Below are 15,532 nucleotides of genomic sequence, written 5' to 3'. Positions count from 1 at the left end.
ACAGTTTGCAGACTAAAATAGGATAAAAACTTACTGGAGTTATTAGTGGTTCCCACTATTTCTGTATCATAGTTTTTTGCATATGATCCCAGAGACCTTTTGGATTTGCAGATGTCTCAGGCTGAATTTCAAAAGAAATCTCCATCTTGGGCTGGGAACAGCAGGAAGTGGGCACACGTTCAGGCTTTTCACCACAGTTGCCATTTTTCAGTTCATTCCACACAGTTCATTGTGTTTAGCTCCCTTAAAATTACAGTTTGTACAGTCGGAGACAGACAGAAACATTAATGTTTCTCACGAACGAAAACTCCAAATAAGAATTATGGTTTTGCAGCTTTATAAAAATTCTGACAAATATGACCTCATCTCTTTCACAGCCCCTGGGTAAACTTAGATACTTATGGAAGAATTCCTTAGAAACCATGTGAGGAGGGAAGCTAAGCATGAGTGAAACACAAAGCCAGCGTGGGCTGGAAGTGCTCAAGATGTCTCTCTGGATCAGGAAGGACACCTCTGCTCGCCAAAGATTTGAAACTGTGAACCATGTATTAAAACTGAACGCCTCATCTCGGTTTTGCTGCTGTGAACAGGAGCTTCATTGCTCCTTTGAGATAGGAGCAGTGGATTTTTACACTGAAAGGGTTATTAAGCGTTGGAAGAGGCTGCCCAGGGCAGTGGTGGAAATCACCATCCCTGGAGGTATTTAAAAGCCGGGCAGACACAGTGCTGAGGGACATGGTTTAGTGATGGTTTTTGTCAGTGTTAGGTTGATGGCTGATGGTTGGACTAGATGATCTGAGAGGTCCCTCCCAAGCTAGGCAATTCTATGATTCTAAGACCCCCACCTTCCATGGCCTGGCATGTCGAGTATTGGTAGTTCTGGGTTGGGTCTCCCAGTCGTGTTTAGTAAAGGAGTTCTGTTTTGTATAACTCAACCAGGAGGTGATGGTGGTGAGATCTGAAGGTGGGAAATGGCCAAGCTACACAGAAAAAAAGTGATTTTGAAAAAGCACCAATAATTTTTCTTTCTTAATAATTCTATTCCTTATACCATTACAGGGATCCCATCCCTAAAATGCTAGTTTTTTATTGCAGTGAATGGGTACCACCATGATGTTTAATCTGAAAAATTGTTAATGAGACAAAGATACATAATATTGTAATTTCATCTTGTGTCCCAGTAATTCTGTTCAGTAATAGGGTTAAAAGATTTTATAAAAAAAAAAAAAAAGCAAACAAAAAACTAAAAAAATGACAGGAGAATCAAGGACCTGTTTTGTTTGAACAAGGGCTGAGGGATTTCTAATCTGCAAGAAACAAATAGGATGTTGGTTTGTACTTTAGCTCAAAGAGTGAGCCCAGTGAAATCTACCTATCAGAATAAAAAACAGGATTTTTTAAATTAATTTCTAAAAATTTTAATTAATTTCTAAAAACAGAGCACAGGATTTGTAAAGTTACTGTAGTGCAAGGGGAAAATGAGAGATGCATAACAGCGCGTAAATAGTTCCTAGTACTTGCTGTATGTACCTTTAGATGGAAGCTGAGACTTTTATATTAACAGCCAAAATCATAAAGATATCCTCAACTTTCTGACTGTTTCTCTCAATACTTTGCTTGCTTTTTTCCCCGCAGGTCAACGGGAAGGATTTATCTAAAGCAACACATGAGCAGGCAGTTGAAGCATTCAAAACAGCCAAGGAGCCCATTGTGGTGCAGGTTCTGAGAAGAACTCCACGCACCAAGGTCTTCTCTCCCCCTCATGAGTCCCAGCTGGTAGATGTGGGCACGCAGACAGACATCACTTTTGAACACATCATGGCTCTGAGCAAGATGGGCTCGCCTACTCCACCCGTCTCTGTGCTGGACCCGTATCTCCTACCTGAAGAGTAAGTAACAGTTTGCAAAGCCCTTGAAAATCCTTGCATTCCTTAATGTGGCACATTAGAAGTAGTTCCCAAACTCACCTTTACTTGCTGGTGAACCTGTACTCCCAGATGTAACCAGGGTTCATACACCATTGAGCCACAACTCAAAACGTTTTCATTTTTTCTACACACTAGCAAGGCATTATTCACATGAGTAATGGCACTGAGTCACAACACGGCCTCATAAAACTCATTTTTTGCTGGCATTTGATGGATAAAGTTATTGCTTCTTGTAATTCCTCGCACTGCCTCTTTGGGTTGCTTATGTTTTAACTTTATTTTTTATGGCTGCCATAAATTGTGTGATGCTAAGAGCTGCTACATTCTGTTCCAGTGTATTAATTACTTTATTATAACCCTGCAGCGTTGTTACTCAAATAAATTATTTTCTAGGACTAAAATTACTTACCAGTGCTGTCATGGATGTTTTAGAATCAAATTTTAATTATTGTTAATGGTAGTTTGATGCTTTTGTACTTACAAATAAAAATGACAATTATCTCCTGGCACACACACACCACGCCCTCACACGCTGTTCAAGAGGAAAACGGCTCCCCAAGGAACCTGTGCAAATTGCCTGTCATCTTGCCATGCATCTCCACAAGGGAAAAAGGAAGAGAAAGGATTCTGAACGTCTCTGTTGCTGTGTATAGGACCGTGGTCTGGTCAATCCGCAGCAATATCTGGTTTTGAGATGGTCCTGCACATGGTGAGAGGCAGTGCTGGTGTGCAGATGTCTGTGCAGCTCTGGAAGGGGAACCCCCACCGACCACCCGAGCTGTGGACATCCGTCACACACAAACACCTCAGCACGCCTCTCCGAACATCCTCATCAGCACTCCTAAGAAATAGAGTTTGACTACAAACAGGCACTGGTCCTGTACTGCTCCTATGCGACTTTCACAGCATGTTAACATTCACATTCAGCCAGGAACTGGGCTCCTCTCTGCAACGTCTGCTCCTTTCGTGACTCTCAGTGCTGATTACTTGAAAGATGGTTCCATCAGATATTACTGCGTGGCCACCTATTCCCAGCCCATTGCAAATTCAAGCACAGCTGCAGGTTTTAGCAGAAACATTTGACAAAAGGCTATAGCTTTGAGCTTGTTTGCAATGAAAAAGCAACAGGGCTTAGAGCACTGTGGAGAGGACACACTTATTCCTAGAGGAACTATACTGCAAACCCCCAAAAACATTTGCAAGAAAGTTGAAGGTACTCAAAGACCAACTACAAAGCCAACTACATTAGGAAAACAGCAAAGATTAATGCATGATGAATTATTTAGGTTGCAATATGCCTGCATAATACCAGCTCAGTCCTATCAAGTACCTTCATATTGCCCCTTAATCGTTAGATTCCAACTGCTGGCATCATCAGTGGCCTTACTTTGAGCTGTAGGTGTTGGTCAGAACCACACAGATGGCCTCATGGCGATCACTGGGTACAAGGCCAGTCAGGTGGCCAGCCAAGTGTCCTGTCACCCGGCATCTGCAAGAAAACAGGCATTTTTTCCTAATGCTTCCTGTAACTTCTACAAATTCCATTCAAATTAATCTAGCCTGCATGTAACAACTTGGCTATCTTAACCAATTAGCAGATGCCATTACGTAAATAGCCTCACACTTACAAAGAAACATATATTTAGTTAACCGAGAATTAGAGAGAGTTTACTTTCATTGCAGAAATAAAATTCCAGCATAGAAAAAAGTGCCCATAAGAGCATTACACTGCTTACAACTTCCAAAGTGTAGACGGTGAAACTGCCCAAGAGCTCAAATTGTAAAAAGCAGCATGCTAATAGCGAATGGCAATATGAAGAGTGGTGCACATTTAAATAGTATTAAAATCATTATGCACAGTTTATTGCATTCAAATCAATCAACAGAATCCTGTTGATCTAAATAGTTGAGTGGCAAATTATTTTTATAATACTTAGCAACTTGATACAATTTTGCGTCTTAAAGGCAAAGTAAAAATACCAAGCAAGTAGGCAAGGATGATTTTACTTGCACACCTGCAAATAACCTGAGCTCACGAGTAAATAATCTAGTATTCCCTCTCATCTTGAACCCTGGCAAATACCTGCTCACTTAGCTGTCACCGGGTACCTCTTACCATACTTTGCTACTCCTCTCTCTGTATATTTTTTACTCAAGTCAGCTTCACATTTGGAGAAAAATCATTAATAAATGCTAAGACTCTTTACAAATCTCTCATTCATCATCAGCTGCCAAATGTTTTAGATTCTTCATATAATAAATGTAATTCATGTCTAATACATTTATTGGTGTAAATGGCATAATGTATATAATTAACCACATGCAACTTCTTGGTTTGTTTGTTAGTCCATCATGGTCACAATGACTTGCTATAAGCTTGGAGTAGATTCATATGCTAAGTTCTGTCCTAAAATGCACCTTTTTTTTTCCAGCCATCCATCAGTCCATGAATACTATGACCCAAATGACTACATGGGAGGAATTCATCAAGAAATGGACCGAGATGAGCTGGAATTAGAGGTACTTAGTCTTCAGTAACTATTTAATTTATTGAAAGTTTAACACATGCGTGTCACAGTCTTTATACTGTATATAAAGCGAGAAGACATTTCAAAGATATCTGTAATAACATTGCTCATTAGTTACTTTGCAGGTTGCAAACCTTACTGGTGCCTTTGGCAGTGTATTTAACTGTGCACCATGGATTGATGAGCCAGGTCTTCATCTAACATAAATAATGAAGTCATTGATTCCATTAATTAAATTCTGTATAACTATGCTGATTTAGACTTTCTGAAAGACTTTGCAAGTTTGCTGAGCGGCAGGACCTGTTCCACATAGTCACAGTAAAATGTGTGAGTTTCCCTTAAATATTCCCCAGCTGAGAAGCAGATGTTCTTGATTATATAATTTATAAGTATTTTAAGTTTACAAGACCAGACCAGATTAGATATACCACTATATTAAGCCATTCCGCCCTTTTTCATTACTGAAAATTTACATATGTATACATATAAAATTATAGATAATAAAAGTTGAAGCAGTCATGAAGGTATGCAAGTCCGTTTTCCTGCCAAATCTTTAAAAATCACTTGTGGTTTTAGTACTTGTATATCCCAACAGAAGTTCATCTTCAGTTTTCTCATTCTTCATTTTAATAACCTGCTCCCAACCATTCAGAGTGCAGCGTATCAATTGTGGGACTTAGTTCTCCAAGGTACTTAAGCAATACTGACCCACTGAAGTGTTTTAAGCATTTGTAATAAATAGCAGTAAAGTATCTCAATATTTCTAAATCCCACCAGTGATGTCTGATACAGCTAATACATTCAAGATTATTAATAAGCAAATAGTTTACTCTTAGCTTGCTTGCACTTCTGGTTTCTTAGATCCTGCTCAGGCTTATTTGTTAAGGCAAGCGATGCTGACCTCTCTGTAGCTCTGTTTAAATCAGTGGTAGATTTATCAACAGCTTCAATGGGAGCAGGGTTCGGTCATTCTATAAGCACAAAGTTGTTCCTTTCTATAAAAATGTTTGCAGCATCAAGGACTAAAACCCCATAAAAAGTTTGCAAGCTGTTCTCAAATTCTGCAGATCTGGTAGTAATTCATCTCTGTATACAAATGCAAATCAAAATCAGGATAAAATCAAAGTGCCAGTAAAACAAATGCTGTTTAGCAGACTTCAAGGCCTTACTTTTCAAACAAGTGCCTTTTTTTTTTTTCCCTTAAATAAAACCAAGTACCATATAGATTTCAGTCTTAAGGGGAAATTATAGAACAAATTAGTATTTTCTGGCAGTGTCTTTTCAAAATCTATCTTTTAGGAAATCTAATACTGTGGATAAATTATATTGCTTCCATTAGAAGGTCAACCAGTTGAGCTGAAAACAGTTTAAACACGTGCACTTCAGTAGCCAGACGTTAATATGCCTTAAACCACAGCATTAATAATTTTGACATTGATATAGTACTTAATGGCAAAAGGTGATCAGCTCAGTAACGCGGGGAGATGAACATTAGAAAAGTCTCTGTAGCCTAATAGTATTTCTTAAAAACCACTAAAGATTCTTGTTCAAATTGTAGAGACTATGATCAATGGTAAGGTCAAAGTGCGAACAGGGACTCAACTGGCTAGTTGCTTTTTTGTTTGCCTTTTGATAGATATGTTTTAAAAGACCACAAAGGCACTGTTTCATTGACTGCAGCAGGAATGTCTAAAGTAAGAAAGCCATCAAGTCAGCCTTCTGGGCTTCTATGTCCATAAAATGTGCTTTGAATTTAAATCAGAAGCTCCTCATCTAAACTGTTATGGTCTGCAACTGACTGGTTAGTGATTTGTAACAAGTAAACAAGACAAAAAGAGTGAAATACCTAAGTTCACAACAAGCTTCTAACATAAATATCCGTAGGAAGGAATTTATGTTGGCAGTATCACCAAGACGCCAAAATTGTGTTCTCAGTTTCATCTCTCAACGTTTATCTTAAAATTGATGACGCAGAGGTAACTGCCATATATTCCCTACTACAAAAATAAATAAATGTTGTTTCTTTTCTTTTGAAGTTTACATGCCACAAGGAAAGAGGGACTAAATCCTGAACTACTACTTTATAATAAATTAAAAGTACATTCGTTCTTCACAGAGGCCCAGCCAGAAGTCATTTCAGGTTCATAAAGGAAGAATAATGTCACTCCAGGATTCCCCAGCAGCGTTAGGCGTTAATATGTTTATTCAAACAAGTCTGGCCAGCTGTCAGACACACAGCCCGCGTGAGGGCTTTCTCAGTGTTAATTTTCTCAGATTACAAAGGAGAACATTCCACATCAAAAAGGGGGCTTGTTCTCTCACATTTGACTTTCTGACTTTACCCTTTCTGATGTGCAACTTGTATGTAGGACTTGTTTTCTTTCTGAGCAGAGAACTGAACTCAGCTGAATTGAGACTAAGTACAGCTTGGAGATGAAAAACTACATGAAATCTTTGCTAACTGCTAAGAAATCTCCCTTCTGGTACTCTCACTCAGTCTTGGACAGAAATGAAGCCTTCCCGTCAAAAGACTGAAGGACAACAGATTCATTCAAATGGCTTTCTGCCCTCCCAGCACACAGCTCGCACCGTGTTCCTGGTGTGAAACCCCAACAGCTGATCAGCAAAAAATGAACACACTCAGCACCAAAAGCCATGCTTCAAAATTTGAAATTAATACTTCACTGCTTTGAGGAAACCGTAAATAAAAGCTGAGTGCCAGGGTTTCGAGCTCTCCCCTTTACTTTGCTACTTTGGTTGAAAGTTTTCTTTTACTTCTCCAATAATCTATTTGCAAGGGAGGGGAAGAGGCGAGAGGCAACTAGCTGAACATGGGAATCAGCTGGCTCCATCACAGGCACTCTGCAATTTTTATTTCATCCTGGGTATAAAGCATTTGAAAGCATCTTTATGTGAATATACTTCTTTTCCATGAAGACTCCTGCTCTGCAGGAAGTTGCACTGATCAGGGGCTTCTCAAAGCATTCCTATGTCTCTGAATACAAAAGACGTCAGCCCTAGCAGTCCTGCTCAGGCAGCAACTGAATATATAAAGGTTTAAGAAGCAGCATCTTCCTTCACCTTCACAACTGTACTTTCTAAGACAAGTGTTTGTATATTCTTCGTTTGGAACAAATCCAAAAGTGGTAAAACATTTCAACTTGCTCACCAGCTAATACTGAAAGTGTGTCCTCCCTTAGTGTTCTGGAGGATTCCAACCTGGCCTTACCACCTCTTACTGCATGAGAAAGGTCTTAATCATGGACCATTGGCCACCTGCTTGGCAAAGAGCGTGGGCATCCTTCAAGTTATCTTACTTAGGCATCCAAAGCCCCTTTTCAGCAGGGTGAGATGCGCTTTTTTCCAACCTTCCCCAGCACCATGGAGGAGTTAAGCTAGTCCAGCCTCTGTGGTCCATCACAGAATTACCATCACGCAGCTGGGCTGGCACAGAAACCTCCAGGCAGATTTTTACTTATTCTCTAGGGCAAAGAATTTTAGAAAGAAAACCTGTTTTATACAATTTTCTTCTCTGAAAAGTGGAGGGGTGGGGTTTTTGCTCTTTGCCTATGTTTAAAACCACATTTATGTAAAAAGACAAATGTAAAGATCAGTTTCTTTAGCTTCAAGACAGCAAGAACAAGATTTTTCCTCCTGCTGTACCAGGGTCAGTTGCCAAAAGGTACTAAGAAGGCTTCAAATAGCATAAAAGGAAGTAGTTCTTTATGTTTATTTCCCTGACATTCTTTTCTAGGTGAAACCTATTAATGGAGTAGCAAAAAAGTGGGCCCTGCTCATCATGTACTTCAGAAGTCAGCAGGGAAAGAAAGCCATCACTTTTTACAGAGAGAGACAAAAGGACAGAGTACTTACTATGCAAGATCTGGATAATGCTTTCTGAATGTTTGAACTTTTTTTTACCCATCATTGTCCTCTCATTTCAGATTTCTACTGGTCATTTCTGTCTTGTTAGAGAAAGGATTTTGATTTTTATGAATTTGCAGGCAGGCTGTAATTTTAAATCAGCAGTACAATAATTCAATAATCTGTTGCAAATGAAGGATCTTCTGAGCTTAGAGAGGTTAATTTACTATTATCACTTACTCCTAATTCATTATTATGAGCGGATGCAGGTATAATGTCATAGTGCATGTTCATTTCTTCTTGTCTTGCTACAAATGCCATATGGATTTCGGTAACTATCTCTCTGAGCTCTTCTTGGCTCTACATTTGATGTGGAGCCAATAATCTTTCAGACAGATCTCTTGTGCAGACGCTGTTTTGAAATAGCATACAAAAACTTCTCTGGAACATCTCTCAAAATGTCACTTCTACCTGATCTAAAGAAGCAGATTTTAATTATCTGCATGTGTGTAAAATTTATATCATATAGGAGATTTTTCCATTTATGATCTTAACGCAGCCCCAACATTTACCCCCATTCTCTGCTAACCCATTTCTGCAGATCTAGCCCAGGTGTTGAGTGGCTCCAGTGCCTCCCTTCTGCAGCGGAGGCGGCTGATACGCTTCATATTATTTTACATACAGTTCATGGCGATAGTATCTGAGCCCCAGGTGAGCACTGAATATTCTCTCATCTTAAGACACCAGACTACTCAGACAGAGCTGGTGTCTGGCAGGGTCCCTGGACCGGGTCAGGCGGCTGCGGGCTCACAGGATCAGGCCCTTGGACTCTCCAGAGCTGCAACACTGAAGACAGAGGAGTAAGAAACAGCAAGCCCAGTGGCGTTGCAAGCACGTGAACTTACACCTTCCAAGTTCTCTAGGTCCATACTAATTCCTAGAGTTTAATTAATTCCTGGTACAATTACTGAAGGTACTGTGTATCCGTACTTGCCAGTGCCAATTTTCTGTTCTGTTTTTCCCTTTCATGTATCTGGGCATTATACAGACTCTACTCTGAACATGGGAAATAATCTTTGCTTTGAAGATTCTGGAGTTGGTTCTTCAACTCCAACTGGAATTGCACACTTTTATCTCTCAAATATTTCAAACCTTTATGATTATATTAAAACTTTATTGATGCAAAGACCCACAGAAAGCAGCTGTTCCTATCTTTAAGTACACAAAATTATCATACTTGGGTAGCTTCAAACCCACTTACTCTTTTCCTACCAAGGACTAAAGGGATTGTACCCAAGGGTAAAAGTCTGTCAACTAATTACTCATAAAAATTCAGGTTCTAAACACCTGCTCTAAGACTTTTTTGTTTGCTTTAGCTTTTTGCTGCCTTATTTGTGAGCGTGTTTTTAAACAATATATATCCAGTTTCCTTTTAAAATATAAAATGCTGAATTTATCAGATGACTTATTACCTTCTAGTATATCACAGGGGCATTTTAAATGTAAACCCATCCTTAGTTTTTAATTATAATGATACACTTCATAGTTGTATACTGTTGGAAAAGCACCTATTGTTATTTACAACATGCAGCAGGTAAGAATGAAACTAATAGCTTGTTCCCTCCTCTCCTTCCGCTCCAAAGGGTGCTGGCAAATGTTTATGGTTACATAGGATGTATTTAACTAATGGCCAAAGTCACTGCGCTTTTTTTGTTGTTATTTTTGTGAGGTTTTTTTAACATTATATATAAATTTTCACTACCAGTATGACAAACAGCATAATGAGCTACAGCACTAGTTTCTTGCCACTGTTTCATTGCCACATTTTCAAATGAGTAAACTATATAAAATCTTCCCTCAAGACATGAAATCTTTTTGTTAAAGTATGCAGGAAATACGGGAACCATTCGAGGCCTGGATTAGGCCCAATGCACAAATTCCCACCTCATCCCCAGTTTGCACCATGATTAAATGCAGAATAAGCGCATTGAGTGCAGCGGCGTTCCCAAGGATCAAATGAGATCAGAATCGAATCCACTTTGTCTCATCTTTTCTTCTGACGAATTTCCATCTCCTCTCTAGAATGCCCCAAAAGCTTTAGAAATCTGAAAAACCCCCACTATTAAAGCATTGTGTTCAAACCTTTAAGTAACAAAAGAGGGAGAAAAAGAGCAGCAGTTTACCATGGATACTATTGATTGAAGCCATTTAAATACCATCTGAAATGTCACGGACATTTACAGCTATGCGTCTTTTTTTAAAAAAAAAAAGAAATTACACATGTTGACAAGTAAATAACAGGAGATTGCTGATCTTGGCAGCTGTCATCTAGACATGCCAATAAATTATTCATATCAGCTTGTTTTATTGTCTTGCCCCTTACAAATGGCACAGCACAGGTCAAAACAGAGAGACGGTCAGAAATAATGAGTTGTGTTATCAGGACTTTTCCCCTGGAACGGATGGGCGCAAGCTCTGCCCTTGCGCTGGGACAGCCCTCAGATCCCACACGAGCTGTGCCCTTTTTCCCAGCCTGTGTCCCTTGTCCCCTCTGCCTGGTCCCGCTCTTTCCCTTCGCAGCAATGGGGCTCGAGCCCCACAGCCACCACCTCCATCCTGCCTGGCATTAGCTGCAGAGGAGCGTGACCTTCCATTGCTATTACACCTCTACCTATGAAGAAGCATCCTTCCTCCCTGCAGCAGCACCCTCAGGACTGACACAGCAGTCGCAATAAGCTGGTTAAGGCATTAGGCACCCCAGGGTTCCTTAGCTCCCGGGATGCCCCTTGGAAGCAAGAAGGCAGAGCTGAGAGATGCTCCCCGGATGGTTACACAGACTGCGCACCAGCCGGGGCATCCCACAGCTCCTGGGCATCTCCGCGGACTTTACAACCCTTTATATGCCAACCACTGTCACAGAGCAGCAGAACAAATGTAGCAAAAAAAATAACCCACATGAAAACCTTGTGGCAAAAAAGCAGAGAGGAAGAACACAGATTTTTAAGATGGCTTAAAAGTCTCCAAGACTAACAAGACCACCAAAGAGCACTAGAATGATAAACCATAACTTGCGGCAGCCAAGCCCTTGCAAGTTACTGAACTGCTTATTATATTTCTATTACCAATACTGAATGCTTTGCTGACAATATATTGATTTTCAGTCTCACTTTTGAGAAATTTATTACATCATGTCATGAAAATTACACAAGTTAATGTAATAGAGTATTATATTTTTCTCTGAAAAGCCAGAAAATTTCCCTGCTTCTAAGGAAATATATATCAGCTGTGGCAAATATTGAAATCATACTTTATAAGTATTTCAGCATTTGAAGACTTACCACTACATGAAATATAGGTAATTTTTCTTCTTTAAGATCAATAAAAGGTCTGTTTTCAAAATGACTTCATATTGATTGAAGGGTCAAAAATGCCCCAGGTATTGATTGTCTGCATATAATCACGTTTTGCTCAGTAAGTTAACCTCGTCTACAAGTGAAATGAAAAGAGATCCACTATATCACTTAAGCAAAATATTTTCATTGTATTTGAAGAATTGCTTCCATCAGTCACCAGTGCCTCGCCATGTCTGAGAATGCTTTTTTTTTTTCTTTTTCTTTTTTTTTAAACCTCAGGAAGTAGATTTACATAGAGTGAACAGCCAGGACAAGCTTGGCCTTACTGTATGTTACAGAACGGATGATGAAGATGACATGGGTATTTATGTGAGTGAGGTAAGATTGAGCTGATTTCCATAAGATACAATTTGTCTTTTAAACTGCAGTGTTGGGCATTTAAGACATTTATCTTCTGTTTCTTCCGTTTGTACCACGTTCAAAAAACAGCCACAAAGCAGTAATTGGAAGAAATCTAATTATTTTTCCTTTTCTCCAAACTGAGTGAAATCCTGCATCCATTGAAGTCAAACTTTGTTATATTAACATTTAGTGTTAATTTTTCCCCTAACACAGTCTCAGCATTCAATTTCAGATTATGTTTTCAAAGTATTTCTAGTATACCCTCTCTTTAATTTTTGCTCTCATTTATTCCAGAAAAAAATATAAATAAATAAAAAACCCACACATTTTTATTTGCAAAGATTTGGGGCCTGTTTGTCTCTCTTTTCCCCCTTTCATGAAATAAGTAGCATTTTATACATAATTTTTTCATCACATAGATCCATTTCAAATTAGTAGTAGCAGCAGTTTGGGGAAAGAAACTCATAACTAAATCTAAAATCTTCCATTAAAATGCATCACTTAGGACATAATCCTTCCTGTTCTGTTTGCAGAAAAATGGTTCTAATCAGAGCACTGTGTTGTAAAGCAAAACGTTAAATGATGAGGTAACTCGATATCATGCAAACAAGATAAACCTACATTCTCTGAAGACACATCCCAGGAAGAAATGTTTTGGTTTTGACTTGATCATTTTAATTTGCATTTTACTTTGTCTGACATAAGCAAGGAAAAGTCCTGCAATCACTAAGCAAGATATAACAGCCACAGGTACAGCAGCAACGGTGGACAAACTGGCCTCCAGCATCAGTCATATCACCAAGTCTGGGTTTCTGAGTCTCAAACCTCCAGAGCACTCACAGTTCTCTTATTTTGTAGATTGACCCCAACAGTATTGCTGCAAAAGATGGTCGACTCCGAGAAGGGGATCGCATTATTCAGGTATGCGTGTAAATGGTTTTAAGTCTGCTAACACACTATAATCTACTGCGATGTCTTTATTTCAGTATAATTTTTACAAATCATTCCCTTCAGACTAGTATTCATACGCTTCCTTTTAACTTTCTGAGGCTATTTCCCTTTCCTCTGCCATATCTCAGTCAAGTTTTGACAGTCCTGGCCACGTAAAGCAATAAAGCCCTATGTTGGCCCTACTCTGCAGGCTAAGCGTCTTGTCAGCAGATGTCATCTGTTCCCAGCACATATTCTGATACGTTTCCACTTTAAAGTCTTCCTTTTACCACAGAAACCCTCTATTTTGGCCCAAGTAATTATTCCTCTTTGCAGAATCTCCCGGGACAGCCCTATTTCCTCACAGGGATGTCAGTACTCGTTCAGCAGGCTGAGCACCCACTGCCATGTGCCAGAATGAGTTGTCTCCCAAGCACAACAATCCTACACCACAGCGGCTCTCTCAGAAAGGGTCTACCTTCTACAGACACTAACAGAAGTAGAGGTCCACATGCAATTCGGTCTCTGGGACCAGCATCCAGAGCCTCACCTGTCCCACACAGGGGTGTTCCTGATCCTTTCCACCCACCAGACCTGATGTTATGATTCTGCTCCTGCCCAGCTTTCCTCCTCCAGCTCCTGTCCTCATAACAATGCTCTGCACATCATGTGCAGAGGTATGGAATAGCTTCACGTCTCCAAACCAACGCTTGCCCAACACTTATCTGAACAGGGACCGTGCCTGGCCTGTGTTGCGCTGGCATCTATCCAGCCACGCAGTTCCCTAGAGCTCATCTCAGCAGTGTTGAAGTATCCCTACAAAGGGATTTAATTCTGCTGCTCTTTTCTTTAAAGATCAATGGCATAGAGGTGCAGAACCGAGAAGAAGCTGTGGCACTTCTCACCAGTGAAGAGAGCAAGAATATCTCCTTACTTGTTGCAAGACCAGAAATTCAGGTACTGTAGCAAAAACAAAAAAACCCTCTCGAATCTTAATTAAATGAGTTGCTGTTTTGTAGAAAGCAGTTAGATTCTTTTGAATAATTTTAACATACTTAAATCTACCAGATCTACCTAAAACCGTATTATATAGTTTGACTGGACATATATATACGGTCTAAAATAATGGAATTCAGCAATCACAGTGCTTACATATATATTGTATATTAAAGTTTAATTTATAAGACGTTCAGGGATTTATATATGCTGCAATGCTATTACAAACATCACTGCAAGGTATTATGGATGGTTTCAAGCCATAACTTTGAAGAACATACTGAACTCTCATTCCTATAGCTATTGATTATTCATTCATTAAAACAACTATTATTTAGCCCTTTATACACCATCTCTTAATGTAGTTAAATACTGTCAAGAGGCATCCTCAGCTGTAGGGAAAGGCTGCACCAGATCCCTTTGTAGAGCAGGGATTAGCACAACAAAGATGTTGAACAAACAGCCAAGAGCACTATTATTTGATCTCTCTCTGCTCCCGGTGCTATGAGAGCATCCCATGCCCAGCACCTGCAGACACGGGGTCAGGCTCATGACCAGCCTGTTCGCCTACATGTTTCTGATCTTTCCCTTGGGGATAATAGAGGCTGGGAGTAAAAAAAAAAAAAAAAAAAAAAAAAAAAAAACCACAAAAAACTTACAGACCCCTAGCCAGCATTTTTCCCTCTGGCCCTCGACGCCGCCTCGCCAGTGATGTGTTCAAGCTTTGGGCTTTTGGGTGTTTTTATACATCCTAATCAAGTCGCACACAAACCAAAACAGCCCCAACTCTTAGAAGTATTTCCATGGATGAAAAGGCTGTGTTTCTTTCACATATAAAGGGCCGCTGAAGATAAAACCATGCTGCTGGATATGGTGGCAGGACAGTCAATACCCACACTTAGCACAAGGAGATGTGTGCTCCTTCACAGGACATGGGAAAGACTCTCCTAAGATTTCCCAATCACTTTTCACAAAGAACAAACATAATTTATGTCACTCTTCATTCCTTTGACAACATTTGGTTTGGGTTTTCTCTCCCTTTTCACATAGCTGGATGAAGGATGGATGGATGATGACAGAAATGATTTTCTGGATGACTTGCACATGGACATGTTGGAGGAACAGCACCACCAGGCAATGCAATTTACTGCCAGCATGCTTCAGCAGGTACTGCCGTTCTGTTGTGCAATGGTGTCAAAACTTCACATTGCACTCAATATTCCAATACTGAGCTTGACTGAATACACTTAGTGTCTCAAATGATGATCAAGGCAAAAGGACTTTCTGTAAAATCAAGATATTACAAGACTATCCACAAACTTGATCTCAGGGACCAAAATATTTTTATTAAAATGTTATTTTATTTTTTTTTTTATTTTGCCCCTTACAACATGATCACAGTTCTTATAAATCCACTGTTCTGGCTGTGGTCACTGAGAGAAGTCCGAGGGAGGTGTACGGTAGATATATCAGGCAGAGAGCTAACTTATAAAACTTCCTGTTTGATAGGCATGAACCTACTGAAAACAGG

At 39.7% G+C, this 15,532-nt stretch overlaps 1 protein-coding gene across 3 annotated transcripts in view; it reads left to right on the top strand.

Moving 5' to 3' along the window:
• PDZRN3 (PDZ domain containing ring finger 3) overlaps window positions 1-15,532 on the top strand; it is a 144,143-nt gene that overhangs the window by 125,585 nt on the left and 3,026 nt on the right. For all 3 annotated transcript variants that reach the window (XM_074603050.1, XM_074603051.1, XM_074603052.1), the window contains 6 exons: window positions 1,636-1,889; window positions 4,361-4,448; window positions 11,953-12,051; window positions 12,934-12,996; window positions 13,861-13,962; window positions 15,052-15,168. In XM_074603050.1, coding sequence (XP_074459151.1) covers window positions 1,636-1,889; window positions 4,361-4,448; window positions 11,953-12,051; window positions 12,934-12,996; window positions 13,861-13,962; window positions 15,052-15,168 — 723 coding nt within the window. The remainder of the gene's footprint in view (window positions 1-1,635; window positions 1,890-4,360; window positions 4,449-11,952; window positions 12,052-12,933; window positions 12,997-13,860; window positions 13,963-15,051; window positions 15,169-15,532) is intronic.

This window comes from Larus michahellis, chromosome 10, assembly GCF_964199755.1.
Source record: "Larus michahellis chromosome 10, bLarMic1.1, whole genome shotgun sequence".
NCBI classification, from domain to species: domain Eukaryota; kingdom Metazoa; phylum Chordata; class Aves; order Charadriiformes; family Laridae; genus Larus; species Larus michahellis.
This window is presented reverse-complemented; position numbering and strand designations above follow the sequence as displayed.